Here is a 22330-nt window from a genome sequence, read left to right as displayed (position 1 = left end):
GAGCAAGTGTTATTATGACTCCATCACGTGGCTGGGGGGGTAGTTAATGCCATTGCAATCTGCCACTGGATGTTAAATACTTGAACTATTAGTGTCCCTGACATGTGAGCATAATCTGCTTGTGTGTGAACATCAAGAGAGAGAGAGAGAGGGATGTGAGTGAGTAGAGCGAGGAGGTGGAGCCATTCATGGTTGAGCATCAACGGTTCCTCACACAGCGTCAGCATCATCAGCAACAGTAGTGAGACTCGAAACATGAGCAGGACTATAACGTGAGGATCAGGGAAGGTTCTGACTGCCCAGAGGCGAGAAGACATCATGGGGGGCTCGCTCAGCCAGCAGAGGAGGGGCTCTCCTCGGAAGAAGTACAGCATGTAAGTGTCACAACTCTTTGGCTCGTGTTGAAGAAGGTGGAGTAACGTCGGCGCGCAAGGGTGTGTGTGTGTGTGTGTGTCGGGTCAACGTTTAGGTTGTTGTTGTTGTTTACGCAAACAAAACAAAGCAAGAACACTTAATTAGATTAAACCAGGAGAGGCTAATGTGATCAAGGGCCATGAAGTCAAAACCTTCCTCTCAGTTGTAACTTTGATGATGCAGCTCCGACCCAGATCACACTGTAATAACCATAGACGGAGAATGTTTGCTGCTCCACACTAGATGTACAGTCGACTCAAAAGTCCCACCGGATGCATCAGTGTGAGCCATTAAGATGAAGGTTATGTAAAAGCACTTAAGCGCCATCCTGCCTCTTCTTCATTTCCTAATCCTTTTCAACAGAGTTCTTTTCCACTTTGCCCCCTCCTCTAATCCCACTGGTGTTGGGTCCATGTCCGTACTACACCCGGCTGAAGCCATCATTAGTTTCTAAATGATGCCACAATAGTCTCTTTTTTTTGTTTGTTATTTAACTTGAACATTTTGACTCGGGGCAGGAAGACAGATCTGGGCCACTGCTCTTCAGTTACGAATTCAACACAAGACGCATTTAGTCACTCTCCCTCCACTGTGATTAAAAGTGCAATTAGAGGTTAAAGTTCCCCCCCAAGGAACAACACAAGTGGTCTTCTGGGTTCACCGCTCTGGCTGCTGTTCTAATTTTGGTTCATCATCCTTTCGTGTGTAAAAAATGGAAATGAGTAGCTGACGTCTTTCAACTCCAGGATGCTTCCCAGATACTCGTCTATAGTGACCTAGATTTGAATCTTTTATTTCCACACACAAGTCAGCGAGTCGCCTCTGCTAATGTGGAGCAAAAGTCTGATTCATGGTGGAGAAGACTGAGATGGTAGAGCAGCAGAGCTGGTGTTTACATGTGTGTGTCGCACTATTGTCTTGACAACTTGTCCCTCTGGAGAAGACGTGAACAAAAGCTCAGCTGGTGTCTCTCCGAGGACCCGGCCCTTTCTTTCCTTTTTGTTCAGTCACTCTTAATCCTCCTGCTTTGTCATGTCTCTTTGTGTTAATAACTCTTGATCGGCTTCTTCTGTCTTCGCCGATCATTTATGTTTCATTGAAGGGAGTAACACACGTGAATGACCTTTAAGAGTTCTGGATACTGTACAACTTTTCTGCTTCTGTCTGTCTTTTTTCAACTTGTTTGTTCTCAGTGCTCATTAAATACGTGGAAACAGAAACAAGAGTATGAGTCCGAAGCTGCTGAAGCCTTGAAAATATGCAAAAACCTTTATTTTATTATGTTGTTTAATGTCTTCCATAGAATTATAAAAGTATATTTCAATTTAGGTGCTGCAGAACGGCAGCCTTGGTGCTTCGTTCTGTCTTTCTGTTGCTTATTTAAAAAAAAATCTTATTTCATTCTTTTATTCTGTGATGACACCACAAAAAAAATCTTATGTGTTTACAACACTGGCAATACTAGTTGCTGATGCTGAAATAATATATATTTTTAATTTGAATACCACCGTTAATACAACACTGACACTAGATGGCGCTGTAGCTCAATCCAACTGTCACTTTTACTTTTACCAAATATCGCTTTAATGTTGCAACACTCGATGAATATAACAGGAAAAAAATCATCATAAAAACACACATTTATTTAGAAATAAGTCCAAAACTAAATACAAAGTAAATAAATTGCCTGCTTTAGACTTTGGTGCTTCCAAGGCTTTGAATTAATATTTATATTAATTATTTTTTATTATACTGCTTATATTATTATAGTGTGCTTATTATTATTATTATTATTATGCTTTCATTAGTTAGATTTGATGCAAAACCTCAAGCTCAATGCTTAATATATTGTGTTGATTCCAGAGACTAGCATTGCTCACATGATGCAAGTGTTAATGTTAAGTAAAAAGACAAACAATTTCCAGGAGAACCAGTAAGTATGTTTAACTTTGGTCTTATCATTAGAAGCTGTTAAAGCTTCTTGTGATAAGGACATGTCCTGCTTAAAATCCGGAAAGGGATCAGTTGGTCAGTAAATATTATCTAATATTGCAGTTCTGGTTTGCCAGATGGTATAATTTTGATGTTAAGCCAGAATGTCCTGACATGAACCCTCCTTTAGTTTGATCCTTTTAAAGATCTACACATGTCCGTCGACTCAACTTAATCCTTTATGCGGCTGGTCTTTCTTGTTTGGTGTGTGCGCACTGAACGTGTGTCTGGTGGGCTTCATCATGATTTGAGAATTGTGCCTCAGGTTTATTGATATTAATTACATCTGCCACGAATCATTGGTTTTCCCCTCTGTAGTTTTCAGCCTTGACGACTAGATTGTATTAACTATCCCGGTGGTTTCCATTTTGTTTTGCCCCCCTTGGCATATATTAATCTTAGTCAAAAGTATTAATATCATTTCCTTAAAAAAATATCTGCTGAAACACTCTCAAAATTTATTTCACAGAATATATTGGGATGCAGAAGATTCCGTATTTCCAGATTTTTTGTCACGTTTAGATGGCTATACTAACCAAAGGAAATTATTTTCTTATTTCATGATCAGAAACTTGTGTTGCCCGTGTCGTTTTTGTGTTAGCAGTACAGAATAAAATACAGCTATTGCCCTATCTCAAGTTTAAAATGACTTCATCCCATTTAAAAACTTTTTTTTTTATAATCCCTCACAGACGGACTATTGTGTGACTAGAACTCACTTTTCACTCATTATTTTTATTTAATATGCCACTCATAAATTCACTTGAAGGATCGTTAAAAAATACTAAATAGGCTTTTCATGCATTTTTCCGCCTCTTAAATCCAGATTATCAAGGCCTTGTTGTCCTGATGGTGGCGCTAGATGACACCCTGAAGGCCTAATGAATTGGCCTCTTGTGAGTGACGCACTGTTCTAACATCCAGCGCCCGTCCCTGCTGTCGCTGCTATCAGACGTGTTCATCGTCGCTGATGTATTCTTGGCTAATAACCCACACATGCTGCCATCCATCAAAATGTAATTGGTGCTCCGGAGAGCTTGTTCCCGCTGGGTTCACTGTCGGTACCACGTCTGGGTCTGGCATGTGAGTCGCTGCCGAGCGGTTGCAGCATCAGAACCCACACGGGGAGTTTTTTTCGCTACTGTTTGAGTCGTGTGTGGTTTGATGCTATTACATAAGAGTTGAATCCTCGCCTCTCTGCATCCACTCTTATATACGGGAGCTTGAGTTCCAACATGTGTTTGAGTGTTCAGCGGCATGTTGACAGCATCCAGACGAGGTAAACATGTGTGAGACGACACAGGAAGTTGCTGCCGCTGGAGGCTCTTTGTTTTGCAGAAGGACAGGTTCGTCCGCCGTCACGTAACAAGGAGAGGAACAAGGAGACAATGTCGGGAATGTCGAACGAAACTCCCACATCACTCTCTACCTTTTGTTTGATCCTAATCTCTGGCCCGGTTGCTGACGGTCTTTGCCGCCCCTGAATTGTGCTCCACTTTTCCTCTCAGTGATCAGGGAACACAGATCCTTTCTCCGTGTGCACCAGGCTGTGACATCATTCGTGAGCTGCTGCATGAATTCATCGACGGGCCGAATCCTTCCCTGCAAGACCTACTGTTTTTCATGCATTTTTAATGTATTAGAGGGCAGATACGAAGTAGAACATCTTCATCAGCATCTCTTTGTGTTGCCTGAGTCACGCTGTGTTGGCCTTTATTAATAGAACGCCTTCCATCTGACGGAGATGTATAGGTTATATAAGTTCCACAAATAGCAACAGAAGCTTGTCATGTGAGCGCGGGGTGAACGCAGTCGTGACTGTTTGATGCGGCGTCAGTCTTAACTCTATGAGTTTTCTGTATTGATTAATACATGACCTCGATCATCCATCAATACGATAGCCCCTGTGCACGTGACCACAGTTTAAATCCCAAATTAACATTTAATTCCATCCATCTTGATGAAATGTATCTGCTGATGCTTGTTTTTCCGGAGTAGATTAACTGATCTTTCTTCAAGAAACCTTTTCTAAAGATCTATTCTTGTCAATAAGATTAGAGTACCAGGACACAGTCTACCTTGAGTCAAAGTTAACTTAAGTTGAGTTAAGTTAAGTTATGTGTTTTATCTTCATTTAAATGCATAGTAAATGAAGATAAAAACAGTTGGATCAACATGATTTTTTAATTTTATAATTATTGACATGATAAATAAACAATTCAACCACCGACCCATAAAAATACCGTATGGTGACATTGCTCAGACGCTAGGGTGGAACCTGCAGGTTCATTACTATTGATAATATTGTGTTGTCGAGTCCAAGAGCAAGACACTTAACCATGATGGCTCCTGATGGTGAGCTTGTGTGCTGCGTCGCAGCCTACTCCCATCACTGTCTGACCGGCTGAATGGACGCTTTGGATTAAAGCTGCTAAACGAAAAAATATGAATATATTTATTCAATATTCTGGGATAGGGGACAGTATAGTACATTTTGAAAGGTACTTTTGAATTAATGCAAAATTTAATCACGTATATGTTAATTATAATTTTGTGCAAACACCTTCAAGGGGCTTCTGACTTAAGGTGTGGCTCATTTGAGAAGCACCTGAGATCTAAAAAGGTAAGGTAAGGTAAAACTTTATTGATCCCTCAGGAGGTCTCCTTTGGGAAATTGTTTAGGTGAGAAGCGATACTGAATTTGTTGACCTGTTCAGATCAGTATCGTGACCCACTGAGTCATCTTTCTTCTCTCGTGATCTCACTGTCATGAGAAGAGGATCAGCATCTATGATACATCCTCCCAAATGTGTGTGACCTTGTTTCCTTTGGCATGCAATTGTTAAACAGTTGCGGTGGATCAGAAACCCAACAACTATTATGGGAAGAAGGAGGAAAGTCATCACTTCTATTCATCAGAGTCATACAAACCGTGATCGTCATGACAACAGATGGTCGATGTAAGGCTGCATTATTAATGTAGGGAACCAACAAAAGAAGCCTTTGGCACGAGTAACACCACTCCTTTATTTGAATAATATTTGCCTACTCGCTCCCTTTGAAGTGCACCGCCCGGGAGTAACCTCACTCTTCCGCCTCTTAAAACAGGAAGCGTCTCCTCACAAAGGAGGGGAAAAGGCAAACTTCTGAAGTTCACAAACATGAAGCAGCAGCAGCGTGAGCTGCCGTCTGCTCACCAGCTGATGGTTCCCCCGCCCAGACCGTGAGAGCGAAGGAGGGGGGAGTGATCGCTGATGCTCTGCACTGTCTGAGTCAGAAGGTTTGAGAGCGACGCAGCTGCAGCACGACTCCGTCCTCCTTCCTTCCAAAACACTGACACCATGAAGAGGAAGTGAACCGGGACGGGATTTTTTGTTTTTTTTCCGGGGGGATAAATTCTTGAGCCGAGAAGGACGACCCCAGAATTTTTTTGGACTCACAATATTGCAAGGATGTCTTGGTTGTCGCCGGTCCAGTGGGCTAAGTGGACGTGGTCAGCGGTGACGGGGGCAGACGGGCAACATGACGACAAGTAAGAGTCGACACTTTGCGGGAGAAAGTTGAACCGGGATGGTTGTTTACAGGTGGAGGAGAGGAGCGACTGACAGGTGCTGTGTCGTGTGCGTCACTGAAGGAAAAACAACCTTCACCATAGAGTTAAATCCTCATTTTGTTGCTACTGTTTTGAACGTCTTCGTTGTGTTTTTATGTCACATCCCCCCACACACACACTCACTTTCAAGAGACTTCTTTTTATTCAGGCCCATTTCTAGTTTCTAAGTAACCATCCAAGATTGCAGCCAGTGGGGCCATCACTGGGATGTGATCCAATGTGTGTGTGTTGTGTGAAAGAGGGAGGCGAGGAGGGGGGGGTGTGTGTGTGTGTACATTAGGATTAGACGTGAATGTGTTACCAGCTAGTGGGAGCTAAAGTCTCCCGAGTTGCTGAGCTTTGTGTTGGTTTCTATTAAAGTTGCCGACTGTTTTAAACACACACCCCCTTCTTCTCATCTTTCCACGGAAAGGAGTTAAATTTAGGCGCCCAGGCAGCTGAGGCAGCCGACTAAAAGACGCACTGTGTGTGTTTGTGTCTGTCTTTTTGGGACGAAGTGTGTCCTCCTCGAGAGGCGAAAGGATGCAGGTGTGGGAGATTTGAACCCAGGCTTCATTTCCTTCCCTCCCTCTTCCTCTGACTTGCGAGACAATAAATTAGCCTTGTTTATGTGCATCGAACTCCAGCTCCATTGTTTCCTCAACACTTCAAGAAAGACAGTTATAACCGCATTCTTTGCTCTATTTCTGCACTTCAAAACAAAGTGATCCTCAGAAATACAGTCACAGAACGTTATGTTCACTCTGGTTTAGCTTTAACAAGGAGTGATTTACGAGAAACAATGAATGAGTAGAGACAAGTCTAGGGTTCTGAACCAGCATTATATTCACAGAACGACCTTCAGAGAAGAACCATGAATATAAATCATAAAGGGCCAATTGTTTGAAGGTAATTTGATCAGATTTTGATGATTGTATTGGATCAATCCATTGGTTTAAAAGGAGCAGGAAGATTCTGAAATTGTATCAGAATAATATATTCCTGGTATAAATCTTGACCAAACGTTTGTGTTATTCAATACTTTTCACTAGGATCTGGATAACTATGATGCAAAAAATAGATAATCCTGATCCTAATAAAAGGTTGTATTACAAGGTTGATTTTAGAAGGAAACCATATTAAAACTTAAAAATTAAAAATCTATTTGTATACTTTTTTGTAAATGTATTTATATTTTACACTTTTGAGGTTATAAAGTAGACATAGGTAACCAGTAATGCTTTTAAGTATTGTGTAAAAATAAAATAAAAAATGATCTTGTCCACGTTAAATAAACCCTCAGAATTAAATAATTAACAAAAATGATACATTCAATATTTCCCTCATCATTAAGACGATTCAAGTAAATAGTCGTCAATTTAATCCAGTAAAGGACTTTGTTTATAGAAACTGTTTTGTTTGAAGTGAGAAAACGACCAATATGTTTCTGTGGTCACCTGGCACGACATCGTCGGTAACACAAATATCCCGCGCAGGCACGCACAACAATACTGTGGGACTCCTGGATCATTTAAACAGATGTGTTCTACAGCCTCGCTGTCACCGTCTGCGCCAAGGTTCCGTGGAACAACTCAACTCAATAACCTCTTTGTCCCGACTTCACCATGAAGTATTAGGCTGCTCCTTTGTTTACGCTCAGCTGGGCCTGCTTCACGAACCTCTCCTTCCCAGACCACCTCTTGAACAAAGTCCTAGCGACGTTTGAGGTTCTGACTGGTGCTGGTGCCGGGTTACCAATAATAAGAGGCTCTCGCATCCAAGAATGTCAGTCAACGATACTTCATCAACATGACAGTTGGAATAGTCGACGTCTGTAAGATAAGACTTTATGATTCTCTTGTTAAGAAACTCAAGGTGTCCAAGATAATTACAACTCATGAAGGAAACTAAAAGTGAATCTAATCAGTTGTTTCTTTTTATCACCCAACGGCTTTTTGCTCTTCTTATCTCATGTCTTATCTTACAGGGATATACACGTAATCTATACGCTGTTAAAGATACTATTGATCGATCAACAGAACCTAAACGTTCATTCCTAAATGTCATCAATGTCAAGTTGACTTTTCTAAATCTTTTCTTTGCTCACTCCACAGCTCGGACTCGGAGGGAACCTTCGAGACTCCAGAAGCCGAGTCCCCGGGTGTCGTGAAGCTGCTCGATCAGCTCAACAACTGTGAAAACACAGGTAAGAAGATTTTCGTCTGTCAATCATGTCTGCAACTTTTATTCCCCCCCCCTCCGTCTCAAATTCCACAGTGCGGACAAGAGCACTTTCAACTCATTTGTAGACACGAACAGAAGCAGTTTAAGGCGGCCCTGAGATTCCTGGTGTCAAGGTCAACCACAGAAATGTTGTTTTTTAAGTACACTGCACGGAAATGGTTACCAGAGAGAATTGTAAAGATCAAACATTACATACTTTTTTTTTCTCACTCGTCTCAAAACATATTCACTTGAATTATCAATTCTTCACATGTTTTCCTACGAATAACTGTGATACTTTTTGAAGTTACAAGGAAGATAAAGCGGAAAAAAATAAACAAGATTCTTTATTTAATTTTTAAAAAAACGTATATACTGTGTTCGATAAAAGCCTTACAGAGAAGCAACGACAGTACAGTTCCACTGTTCTGACACTGGGGGGAACCAGAAACAAAATTAGCAATTTCTTGAAATAAAATTATATTTGCAAATGATATACTGTACGTAATCCTAAAAATAACTTTTACTCCAGCGCAATGTGCGTCTAGGAATAAGGAAAATGATCAGTTGTATCTTTGTATGGTACATGTTGTGTGTTTTTATTCCAGTGGAGGAATTTCAAGTGCAAACGTATGATGATAAATTGGCCTGAAGGTTGACTCTAGTAAAACGATACTGAAATTGATCCACACATGTGGCAACAGTAAAGAGGAGATCGTGTTCTTAGGTAATCATTGTTTGTGTTTCATTTTTCTTAACCACATCAAAATACATTTACCTCAACCTCCAATTTCAAGACGCATGCTAGCCTGGAAAATTCAACAGTTTGTTTACCAAGTGAAACCGAGAACCTGTGGAATCATAAAACCTGCTTTCCAATTAAAAAACATGAAGATCAGCATCTGTTTTAACTAAGTAAACAGAAACTCCTAAAGGTGGGGTAGGTGTTCTTGGAAAACTGGTGAGAAAACTACTTTTTTTAATTAGAAATTCTTCTTTTTAAAATTCTCCTTCCCTTTGAAGAACAAACAAGCAAAACAACAATATATCTATTAAGTACCACTTTTGTTTATCATTAAAGCTATGAATAGACTTGTTTATTCATCTTAAGTCTCATCAAGACTGTTTCTATAAGAATCATTTGTGCTCTTTCTGTTGCTAACCAACCATTACAGTGAGTGACATGAGCTCTCAGTGAACAGACGAACACAAGCACAGTTGCTTCCCAAAGTCAGTTTTAAGTAAAATAAATCATGCCTGGTAAAATGAGCCAAGTACAAATAAAGTCCTAATTCAAATTAGAAATGAAACGGTTCATCTCCTCTGTACTCCTCTTGCATAACATCCTGTTCAGTAATGAAAACAGTTTTGGATCTGAGTCATTTCACTGACGCCAAATCTTATTTTGTATCTTGTTTAGGTGTGAGGTCTCGGTTACGTAACCATGTTTTTGTTTCATGAATTCTCAGGATGGATACAAACTTCAACGATAAGATAAAAACTATTTTATTTATTTTAAACTGGGCTTTTTAACTTCACATATTGTTTTTATTGAACAAAATACATACTTTTTCAATAGAATTCTTTATTTAGATTTTTTATAAATTATTTTATGTAATATTATGTGTGTCAAATTTAGAGCCGTAGTCAATACTATCTTTATATTTATTTAAGTTGTAAGAGTTTTTAGTTAAAATTGTTGCCATAATATCAAACATTATTTCAGTTGTGTAGACGCTGCAGGAAGTCAGAAGTATGTTGTTGTTGATATGTATGGTTGAAGGCGATCAAAGTGATCATCAGACTTGTTTGGCTGAAGGGGAATCACTTTCCGCTCACATGAGAAGGAACAAACATGTTATTCTCTTCCAGCCGCAGCGCTTGTTGTAAACCATCTGCTTCTCCATCAGTGGATCTGGCAGTTTCCTCTTTTTTCGAGGAGCTGTAAAAGAATAATGATGTTGTTCTTGTTGCTAGGAGACTTGGTGGTTTTTACATTCGTGGCCGGGTGTGGTTCCTCTGCATCTGCGCCGTCTCTCAGCAGGGTGTGTCTCCAGAAAGTCTCAGAATCCAACCAAAGTTGGGGGCGCAGTTGCATCATCCTCACTTGTGTCATAAGTCATTAGTATTAGAAGACTAATGAAGTTAAAGAGCTATTTTTGTGGAGGTTTCAACGTGGGATTCTGCAGTTTTGTTTGTTGTGTGGTTGTGTGAGTTTTACTGTGTGTGTGTGTGTCTGTGTGTGTGTGTGTGTGTGTGTGGGGGTATTTTATCCAGTGCAGCAGTGTGACTCACAACACAGGATGTGAATGTTCTCAGAGGAAGTTTGGGAAAATGAGGAATTAATGCTCACAAATGTGTTATAAATAGTGTCTTGATGATGTTTACATCAAGAGATTTGAAACTTTAATTAAATTATGTTCTTCACTAAAGTGTCCCATAAATCTCTTCTTCATTCAGGGACCACAAATCACTTCCTTGACAAGAATTCCAACCAAGAAGCTTCACCAAGAGACGTCCGAGTCCTGGACAACAGCGGCTTCCGTTTGGACCAGAACCTGAATCTGACCCTGAGCACCGAACCAGAGGTCAGCCCGGTGCTCTTGCTGCCGCGACCCCCGACACTCCAGGTCCACTCCGCGCTGAACACCCCCGACCCCTCAGAGGTGGACGATGAAGCTCCCGACCCTGACCTGCTCAACGGCAACACGGACGCCGACCCAAGTCAGATGAAAACTAAAATCGCCTGCACAGAGGAAGGAAGTGAGGTCATCGGCAGCATCATCACGTGAGTCACACTCAGAAAACTGAACTGACAATCACTGCTACTTTTTATTTCTGACTCATGTCTTTCTGACAAACACTCGACTTTCTAGATCTGATATTGATGCTTGTTGACGTCTGCTTTATTCATGACTATAGTGACGAAACACCGCCATCGTGTGGCAGGAAGAAAAAAAAGCAAATGATGAATAATTTTTAATAACACTTAAAAAAAAAACTGGCCGCAGGTTTTTGGTTATATTTATTTATATTAACATAATGTTATAAGTATTATTTCATTTGAGGACTGTACCATGCTGTGTGTGTGTGTCAGGGACCAGAGACATAATTTCATATAAATGTTTATGAATAATATTATGATGCTGGCTTGTTATTTTGGCCGTGAACCCACCAGTGAAAAGCACAGAAAAAACTACACTTGTAACAGGGTTGAGCTGTGACTTTTTTTTAACTAAAAACAGTTGTAACAAAATCTAAACAAAATGTTTCTCATTTGATATGTTGCTGAATTATTACGTTTCGCAATCAAATACATTTAACAGCTTACAGTGTATTAGCAGGTTCAGTTATAAATTCATACTTTCATTTAGCATTTCAGCAAAAGATGTTCTTATAAAATCATTATGATAAAAGTATGTTTCTGTAGTAAGGCAGGGAGAGGTATAACTTTGATGTACAAAAATGAAAATCTAATTGTAATCGTTTAAGTTCCCGCTCACCCATTTCTCACTCTTCATGTCACTTACGGAGGTGTCGGTCTTCACTCTTCCTCTCTATGTGTTGTCAGGACTTCTGAACAAGTCCATTTCCTGTGTGTTCTTTTGTAAGTACTTGTACAGCAGAGTGAGCGAGCGTCTGTGCTGTTGCCACATCAACCGCTACATTTGACTTGAGGAGGAGATGGTCGTAGTAAACTGAGCAGAAACATGTTTTTAAATCTTATTTGCAGCTGATCTTTCGTTGCTGCCTTCATTCGTCTGCTGTATTCTCTGATCATCTCTCACCCGGCTCACACGCTCAGACAGCAAACATTACTTCATTTCTACAGATTAAAATTAATCACTACAGTTTAAATGATGAAGAAATCTGACACATCTTCAGGAACTCCTGCACGGTGAAGACGAACCTGCCGGTGCAGGCGGACTTTAGCACACAGGTGAGAGTTTCTGCTTGTGTTTGCATTGAGAACGATGACACGACCCTTGACCAATCACATCCACCTGCAGGACGACCTGCATGGGGGCCACGCCACGGACGAGGAGAAGTTGGCCAGTAGCGTGTGTGTGAAACCTGACAAGGACCAGAGCAGTGAGTTAATAATATGACCGGCTTTCCTCGGAATACTTGGTTGTTTCTGTCGCCCCCTGCTGGCAGAAAAGTGTAGTGTAGTCATTGTTGTGAAATTGGCGTTTTGGAACCAGAGTAAGCACGTGCTTTTGTATAGAAACCAAAAGAAAAAATACCTTTTTTTTTATCTCTTCTTGGAAGCTTTAATAAGTACACATGGTTTAAATAACAGCTGCAGAGTTCTTCTGTCCAAGTGATGTTCAAAATTATAAAAGATCATCACATAATATAAAAAAAACAACAAGTCAAAATGTTTTTTTTTCATTTTCCAAATCATTGTTCATATACACGCATACACTCACACATGTGGATAAAATAGAACTTAATAATATCAGGGTGATCAAGGATCAGGACACTTTCTCGTCTCTCTATAATATATTTAATTGTTATTGTGTGTCTCTGAGTCAACATGAGTCATTGTGAGTCATTGTTTGACTCTGGTAAAAAGAACAATCAGACGCGGATCAATATCGTGGAGCGGGAAGGACTTTGTGGTCTTTCTGTGTCACACACTGTTAATCATGAACCGTAGCCGTCGTTGTCATGTGACTGGGCGAGCAACAGACACCATGACATCATCGGCGAACACTCGAAGCTTTCGGGCGGCTTGTGACCGCGGCTCCTCAGTGATCTGAAGCCCACACAGCAAACGTTGCGTAACCAGCTGCACTAGAATGTCCTCAATCTCAAGATAGAGAACAAGTGCAGCTATAAAAAAAAAAATCTTAATGTTTATAACTGATAGATTTAATATAAAATCAAAAGTTCGGTTATTATTTTTTAATTTGCTTTAAATATTATATTATCTCTAACCACACGTTTTGTGTTTTGACAGTGAGTGACGTCATGCCTGACGAGCCAGACTGCTGCTCGGTGGTGAGTTGACGTCTTTCTTATACATCCAGTGTCCACTAGATGGTGCAATATTTCCATTGTTGCGATAATCCAATCCTGGCTGTTGCTTTGTTTCTGTAATAAGATCCTTTATTATTGCTTCAAATCTTTTGATGCTCAGATTGTTTGGTAACCATAGTGACGGACTCGCATACAAAAATCTGCATAAAGCACTTCAAAATTCTTCCACAAAGTCTGATCCACGTTGACTGGAGGATGTGACTGACACGATGTTCCTCTGCTCAGGTGGCCGATGGATTAGGATGATTATTTGGGAGATTACATTATGACCGTTACAATCCCAGCAAGGACAGTAGAGAGAAGCGAGGACGGGGGGGGAAGGGACGCACAAATTAGAAGTGAATGAACTATCATGTGTCGACCGCTTGTGTCTCTGGGTTAAAAATATGTCAGACAGTGTAGTTGGGCCCAGATGGTGCACATGTTTATAACTTGGTGTCAGAGAATTAAACTTCCCGCCTGAATGTTTGTGTACCTGCGGTGTGAGTCACGTCTTCACGGTGAGACTCTGAACCGCGTCTGCCTATAAATGTAGACTCATTTTCTATTTTCGTACATATTTCCTCCCGCAGAAGCAGGACTCGTGCAAATTAAAGAACAACGCAGCAGGAAGTGAGATCCAGAAAACAGGAAGTCAGGTGCTGGACTCCATCTGCATCAGCGAGGCGGAGAAACAAGCCGTTCTGGCTCTGATCCGGGAGGAGGTGCAGACTATTTGTCAAGTGGGGCGACCGTCCTGGATGGCGGGTCCTCTTCACGCTGTGTTTGTGCTCTCAGATCATCACCAAAGAGGTGGAGGTCAGCGACTGGAGGAAGAAGTACGAGGAGAGCAGACAGGAAGTCGGCGAGATGAGGTCAGCACGGATGCAATTGAAGACCATATTGATACAATGATTTTCTTCAATCACTAAAAGATGTCTTATCTTTGCAGGAAGATCGTCGCTGAATACGAGAAGACGATCTCTCAGATGATCGGTGCGTGAGTCTGGGAAGAGTTAAACACTTAGACACTCATGTCCTTATTTACTTCTCTCAGAAGATGAACAACGCAACAACATGGGCTCCCAGAAGGCATTGCTCACATTGACGAAGGAGCGAGACTCCGCCCTGGCTGACTTGAACTCAGTGGAACGTTCGCTGTCTGACGTGTTTCGTCGCTATGAGACCATGAAGAACACACTTGAAGGATTTAAGAAGGTCATTATCTTCATAGAGCTGCCATAGTTTTTAGTTTTAGATAGATGGATGGACAGTGGATGAAAAGATGGATGAATGGGAATGAGGAATAGATAGATGGATGGATAGAGGCATAGATGGATGGATAGATGGGTGGAGTATTAGATCGATGGCTGGTGGAATAGATGGATGAATAGATGGATGGAGTAGTAGACGGATGGATAGAGGAGTAGACGGATGGATGAAGGAATGGATAGATGGAAGGAGGAATAGATAAATGGATGGAGGAATAGATAGATGAATGGATAGAGTAATAGACAGATGGATGGAGGAGTAAACGGATGGATGGAGGAATAGATGGATGGATGGAGGAATAGATGGAAGGTAGAGGTGGATGGATGGAGGAATAGATGGATGGATGGAGGAATAGATTGAAGGTAGAGGTGGATGGATGGAGGAATAGATGGAAGGTAGAGGTGGATGGATGGATGGAGAAATTAATGGATGGAGAGGTGGATGGATGGAGGAATGATACTTATAGGAATACTACTATATATATAAATACATATGAAGTTAATAAAAAAAGCATGTTGTTCCAGAACGAGGAGGTGCTGAAGAAGTGTGCTCAGGAGTACCTGGCGCGGGTCAAGCAGGAGGAGCAGCGTTATCAGACGCTCAAACTTCACGCCGAGGAGAAGCTGGACAAGTGCGTGGAGAAGCTGCCGACTCATCAATAAAGCCTCGGTCTCAGGTTCAACTCCGGTGTCTCCTCTTCTTCAGGGCCAACGAGGAGATCGCTCAGGTGCGCACCAAGGCCAGCTCGGAGAGCGTGGCGCTGACGGCCAGTCTGAGGAAGGAGCAGATGAAGAACGAGTCCTTGGAACAAGCCATGCTGCAGAAGGTCAGTCGTATCCCATCATGCCTCGCTGCGGACAAACATGTTAACATGTGTTTCTGCTTCAGAACCAAGAGATTGAAGAGCTCACCAAGATCTGTGACGAGCTCATCGCCAAGATGGGGAAGGTCGACTGACTCTACAGATGCTGTCCCGCCTCCATCCAAGAGGGGGCGCTGTCGCCCCCCCCTCCCCCTCAACCCCGCCCGTCCTGCATCATGAGGACTCTAAAGTAACTTCCTGTGCGAGAACCACTAAACATGCTTGCTAACCCCGGGGTTGTGTGCCGTCACATGATCATGTTGGACCAGCTTCTGTCCGTCGTGCCCATGAGCAACACGCGGCTCATGACTCACCACCGGTGACATCAGCTCCGCGTCTGACCGAGCCTTGTTTCCAGACGTGTCCCGAGTCGAGGCGGATCCAGTTTAGGAAAAACACTGATGGAGTTTTGTTCCCCGTGAAGTACACGAGGAGGTCCTCTAGAGGGCGTGTTGAGGGGGGTCACGTGGGCGTGGCTTAAATCGAGCTGCATCAGCTACAAGTTACAACACAAACGTTCATACGAGTGGATTTGGAAGAAAGTTATATTTTCCGGATGAATCCCCTGACGAGGGTCTGCACTCGTGTGACGCTCGTGTGAAGAAATCATAGCGAAGGCCACAAAGCAAACCTGCACAGGAAGCGTCGATGTTCCCATGTTAGCACCTTGTAACCACACACACCCTCTGATGTGCCACTGTTGAAATGTCACATGAAAGTTTATCTTTTTTTTTTTACTTTCAGTCCTGCACCGTGTCTGGAATAATAAATAGATCATGAAGAGATGTTTCATTGTATTTATTGTTTCTAACATGGAAGTCGAGGAGACCTGTGCTGTGTCTCAAATCGCATACTTATCTTAGTATGCTAGAAGTTAGTATGCATCAGTTTAGTATGCATACTAACTAGTACGCAAATTCTCCGCAGATAGTATGTCTCAAATCAAACCCTGAAGCTACACACTAACCGGAAATCACATGACAGCTTCTTCTTCTACTTCTATTTAACGATGTTTCAACCAGCTGTTTGAACGCTATCGCCGACACCTGCTGGCAGCACGTATTGCAACTTTGGAAAAAGAAATAAAGAAAAAATATGAGAATCTAAATAATCGCGAGATATTTAAGCTGGTATCAGCAGCGAAGACGTGTTTATCCTCCTACTGCTGCTGAAAATACACATTTAAGTATATGCATATATATGCATTTATATATGACGTAACTTCCGTTTAAAACGTCACTAAAATGGCGGCTGTTTAGTATGGTTAGTGTCCATCGAACCATGCTAGTTTTGTGGGTGTGTTAGTACGCCAATTTAGTATGCATGGCGCACTAAATTTCGCATACTAAGAATTGAGACACACTAACGTACTAAAAATACTAACTTTTAGTACGCTAGTATGCGATTTGAGACACAGCACTGAAGTTTATAGAAGTTTATCAGTGGCGTTTAAATATAATTTATTTAAAATGTTTCTAAAATTAATTCAATGTTCTTTGTTGTTGTTGTTTTTTTAATTGTAGCGTTTTAACTTTCAGTGCGAGCAGACGTTGAGCTTCTACCTCGTCACATGATCATCAGGTGTCGCATGATTGGCTAATAGTTATGTCAAATAGTTTTTGTATTGTCTGGTTGCACTATTATATAAATATATATTTTTATATAACGGTGTTATATTGAATTAAAAAGGCTACAAATTAAAAAATATCGAATTGAGAAAATCTGTTTTTTAATTATTGAAATTTGAATATTTAATCTATGTTTAAATGTATTTATTAAATATTTTAATGTTTAAATCAAATTATTTTAGAATAACAAATTAAACTTCATATACAAATCAATATACTGTACATATATTTATATATTAATTTACTATTAATGGAATTAAATTATTTCAGAAAAATAATTAAAAATGTCAATACATTTTCAACATCTTTATCATTATCATTATTCTCATGGCACTGATGTACTTCCATCAAAGTTTGACGTTTGTTCCTGCGTTTATTGTTTTCCTGAACATCTCAATAAAGTTTATTCTCTGGAAACGAGGAGCTGGTAAGTGAGTTAAAGCTCGCCGGGTTACATTGATGTGCAGCGTCAGATCAGATTACACCCATTAAGGATAAGAACTCTGGAGACACCTTCCACTGTTCAAAGCTCCCTCTGATGCACCAGTGACTCGTCCGTCACTCGTCCTCTGCTGCGATGAAGACGCTTCTGCTGCCGCTGCTGCTCCTCTCTCTGGCCTGCGACAGTAAGTTCAGGGTTTCTACCTTCCTCAGTGAAAAGGACATATTTTGAAGACGCAAAAATTAGATTATATCATTTTAAATGTATCTAAAATGATCATCGTAACTACTTTTTTTTATCTGTTAACCCACTGACCCCAGGATTATGACTCATCTATAAGAACAATACAAGATTATAGTGTTTTTAATCTGCTGCTAAAAATATATGCAAGTGTGTTAGTGACAGAATATTGAACTGTTACATCAAAACTTTCAATATTTTTCATTGAAATATTCGCACTAGCATTTTTATATTGAATTTGAAAAGCTATGAATAATAAATATTGATTTTGAATATTTTTTTTGGAATGGTTACAGTTAGAATATCAAACTCTTTGTAAAATAAAATAATAATTCAATTTAATAATGTTAGATTTTTTAATTAAAAATAAAATAAAACTCTGAAAATATGTTTATAACCCATGGGGGTTGTATTTAGAAATTTAGAAATTCAAGGTTAAATATAAATAACTTATTCATATTTATTTATTTATTAAATAAATAACCTAAATATAAAAAAATATATATAAATATAAATAAAAAATAAAGCTATTTGCTATAAAATTAAGGTAACTTTAAAATCTTGATTAAATACTGCTATTAAGCAAAAATAACAACTTAAGAACGGACATATTGGCCTGAAGATGTGACTCATAAATACGCAATAAGAACAAATGGACGTGTAAATATAACTATTATATTATTAACTGAGTCAAGTTGAGCCACATGTTGATTGTCAACCTGCACCTGCTTGTTGGTAAATCACAATATTAAAACCATATCATAGAAACAAACACGTCAAGAACGTTTATTTTAAAATAGAACCCATTTAAATGTTGGAAAATCTAAAGAAATATAGATTCGAGGGCCGAGTGAGGTTTGTGTGCGTCATGGTCGCCGTGAACATACTTAGTGTCGACTCAGCTGTTCTGTGTTGTTCTTCCTGTGAAGGCCGCGCCCTCAAGTGTCACACGTGCGCCGCGTCCAGCGAGGACGAATGCAACAAACAGGGTTCCACGGTGTGTCCGCAGTACGCCGACGCCTGCGCCACCATCACCGGCACCAGTGAGTACGAAGCACCTTCACCCTCTGACCTCGTAACCTTAGTAGAGCTCAACCATCTCAGTTATTAATAGTTGCAGCAGAGAACCAGACGGTGATGCACTCGGTGTAAGAAAATATTGATACATTTAAATACACATTTTTTTCCCCCAGAATATCATATTGATATTCAGCAACAACCATTTATTTTTTTTCAATTTCTTAGGAATTAAAAAGATGCCAACATTTTTTTACACATATTTTTTTCAATTTATTAGGAATTAAAAAGATGCCAACATGTTTTTACAAATATTTTTTTCAATTTATTAGTAATTAAAAAGATGCCAACAGTTTTTTACACATATTTTTTTCAATTTATTAGGAATTAAAAAGATGCCAATATTTTTTTTTAATATTTTTATTTTATTTTATGATTTAATATTTCAATAAAGAATTGTTTTTTATTTATTTTTATATTATTTTATTTTCATTGAATTTCATTTTTGTGTTGCAATTTATATTCCGGCCCGCTAGATGGCAGTAGCTGTTACGTCCAATGCAAAGATCCTTGCTATGACTGAGCATGAGAGGATACAGTGGACTCCAGCAGCTTTTAAAGTAGATGTTTGGACATATTTTGGTTTAAAATAACAAATGAAAAGCAGTAACATCGTTGTCAAGAGTCACGTGGTGTGTTAATCTGTCAATGCCAACCTTGAGTACTCGGACAATACTACAATACAATACCGCTATAGTATCGCAATACGCCACCGTATCGTCTCTCCAGATTCTTGCCGATACACGCCCAAAGTTCTACGATGGAGTCCGCTCAAGATCACATGATTGTCGTCAGTTTATCGCACACTTTTTTGTGAGAATCGCTGGTCGGTCCAGAATCTTCCTTCGGCAGCTGCCGAGTCAGCAGATTATTCAGCCTTTTCATTATTCTGTCTGAGAGTGTTTAGTTACAACCTCCAGCTCCTCATCATCCTCTCATCATTCTATATTTTTACACATCTGTGTGTGTGTGTGTGTGTGTGTGTGTGTGTGTGTGTGTGTGTGTGTGTGTGTGTGTGTGTGTGTGTGTGTGTGTGCGCGGGGTCACCGGGTCCACACTGAACCGTCCGTGGTCGTCTTCTTCCAGACGCGGTGCTGAAGTCGTGCACGTACAAGGCGTTCTGTGAGAAAGTGCACGGCAGCAGCTCGGCGGCGAAGATGGAGTGTTGTTTCGGGGAGAACTGCAACGGACCCCACAAGAGCCACAGCCACTGGGACCATCGGCACAACAGCGCAGGGCCGCTGCTCTCTAGCCCCGCCCTGCTGGTGGCAGCTGTGCTACTGCTCACCTGCAGCCAGGTGTGAAGCACGAGGATGTTCGTCCAGATTGAGATTAAACACAGGGTTAGACGACTCATAGTGCACGGCAACAGTCAAAGTGTTATTTAACAAGATGTTTCAATCTCACTTGTATTTATTTATATATTTTTTTGTGAATGTTAGAAACGAATAAACGTCTGTGCTTTATTTACTTTTCATTTCACAAAATTAACATTTTTATTTAACGTTTGGAAACAGAAGAGAACGCAACAGTTGAAGGTCAAATTCTTTCTTTCAGGGAAGAAAAAAGCTTTAAAATCAAAACTATTTTCACTTCAATTAAAGATAAACAACTTCAAAAAACGTTTTTTTACTTTAATAAAACAAAATGAAAAAGATTTGAATTAAATGTTTGATTGGAGCAGCTTTTTGGGGATTAAATATTTAAGATTAAAGATGACGTCAATCCAAGAAAAATGTTTTCATTTGAAAAAATGTGAAAATAAAAAATATTTTTTAAAATGGGATTAAACACTAGTGTTTAATAGAATTTCTTTGGGGGAATTGAAGCAAGTTTTCTTTTTTCTTGAATCATTTTTTCTATGATAAAGAAACAAATCTACCTCCATAGCCGAACACCCTTTTTAGCCCCAAAATAATACTGACAGAAGTTAGTCTTTTACAATAGAAACACTACAATGGTGTTTGCAATGTTGTTCTCGAAATTATGATGTAAGTCATTTTTATAGCGCTTTTCCAGACAAGGGTCACAAAGAGCTTAAACATTCAAAACAATATTCAATAAAGTATATACTTTAAAGGGCAAGATAAAAAATGAGGTAAAATGTTTTGGATAAAGTTGCACTTGTTTCATGCTAACTTTAGCAGATTAGCATGTTAGCTGGCGTTTGTCCTCACAACAAATACATTTAAACATTAATGTATTTGTCTGGTGTAACCATCAGTGGAAAAAGAGGTGAAGCGACACCTACGATGTCAGTTGTGGTTCAGGCTTCAGGTCTGTGATGTGGGTTCGGAAAAAAGCTACAGTAGGCGGTTTGAATGCAAATCACTTGATGCAGAACATTGTTTACCATATCACCGTGGCAACACTGGGTCACTCTGTTGCAACACATTTGTGGCCTGTAACAGCTTCTTAAAGATTATATCCTCGTCGCTAAAGCATCGTTTATGTTTTGAACGTGAAGTAAAGAAGCGTTTTGAAGACGAGACAGAGAAGTCCAGCGCAGAGAGGAAGGGTCTGTGGAAACTTCACGACTTCCTCCTCCTGCGAGTGTGTGACATGACTTTGCAGACACAGGAAGTGAAGTCACTGAGGTAGGTCCTCGGGCGCCTCACAGGACTGACAGCTGCTCTCCGCCGCACAGAGGAGGGACGGGGTCAGAGGTCGTGAACGAGACGCCTGTCACAAGTGACGCTCACGAGGGACGATCAGGTCTGGTCGCAGCACGACGGAATAGAAGCACTGACGATAAAAACAGTAAACATATAGAAATAGTTTTGATGGGAATATATTGATTAAATGTCAATTGTGGTTTTTATTATTTTATTCATTATTGTGTTTATTTTATTATCATAATTATTATTATTATTATTTTATTACTTTTTTTAAATTGTTTTCCTTATTTTAAAATAGGTATATATATATATATATATATATACACACATTATATTAAGACATGCAGTCTTAATATAATGTGACTTTTTATATATATATGTATATATATACATTTATATATACACATTATATTAAGACATGCAGTATATATATAAGTAAGTAAGTAAGTAAGTAAGTAAGTAATATTTATTTATATAGCGCTTTTCGAGACCAGGGTCACAAAGCGCTTTAACAATCAAAACAATACTCAAAACAGTACATACTTCAAAGATCAAGACAACACCGAGAACAACACAGGAGTTCGAGAAATTCAAGGAAAAGCCTGAACAAATAGAAACGTCTTAAGATGTTTCTTAAAGGAGTCAGTAGACTCCATCAAGCGCAAAGAGAGAGGAAGATTATATACTGCATGACTTTTTATATCTATATATACATATATACACATTATATTAAGACATGCAGTAAACTTCTTAAAAGTCAAATAACAATTAAATTATAAAAATAAAAATAATTAAAACATTAATAATAATATTAATGATAATACAATAAACATTAAGATTAAGACAAACTTTTATTATTTTATTTATTTATATATATATATATATATATATATATATATATATATATATATATATATATATATATATATATTTAATTTAAATTCC

The 22330-nt window shown here is 39.6% G+C and overlaps 2 protein-coding genes across 5 annotated transcripts; both read left to right on the top strand.

Moving 5' to 3' along the window:
- Positions 1-282: 282 nt before the first annotated feature.
- Positions 283-16165, top strand: LOC148087995 (transforming acidic coiled-coil-containing protein 1-like). 4 transcript variants are annotated; one of them, XM_087793746.1, is made up of 14 exons: positions 5667-5938; positions 8113-8204; positions 10682-11009; positions 11793-11828; positions 12107-12161; positions 12232-12313; positions 13188-13228; positions 13840-13971; positions 14045-14121; positions 14199-14242; positions 14304-14464; positions 15043-15149; positions 15224-15344; positions 15407-16165. In XM_087793746.1, exons 1-14 carry the CDS (start codon positions 5859-5861, stop codon positions 15473-15475), a joined length of 1425 nt encoding a protein of 474 aa, XP_087649872.1. In that variant the 5' UTR covers positions 5667-5858; the 3' UTR covers positions 15476-16165. The 4 variants fall into 4 exon arrangements, with proteins under 4 accessions (XP_087649862.1, XP_087649872.1, XP_087649853.1 ...); XM_087793736.1 differs by lacking the exons at positions 5667-5938; positions 11793-11828 and adding an exon at positions 283-374; XM_087793727.1 differs by lacking the exon at positions 11793-11828 and having other exon boundaries at positions 5668-5938; positions 14307-14464.
- Positions 16166-17585: 1420 nt separating this feature from the next.
- Positions 17586-20071, top strand: LOC148087994 (uncharacterized). Its single transcript, XM_087801406.1, has 3 exons — positions 17586-17634; positions 18593-18733; positions 19854-20071. Exons 1-3 carry the CDS (start codon positions 17586-17588, stop codon positions 20069-20071), a joined length of 408 nt encoding a protein of 135 aa, XP_087657532.1.
- Positions 20072-22330: the final 2259 nt, after the last annotated feature.

This window comes from Callionymus lyra, chromosome 1 (assembly GCF_982586985.1).
Source record: "Callionymus lyra chromosome 1, fCalLyr1.hap1.1, whole genome shotgun sequence".
Lineage (NCBI taxonomy): Eukaryota > Metazoa > Chordata > Actinopteri > Syngnathiformes > Callionymidae > Callionymus > Callionymus lyra.
This window is presented reverse-complemented; position numbering and strand designations above follow the sequence as displayed.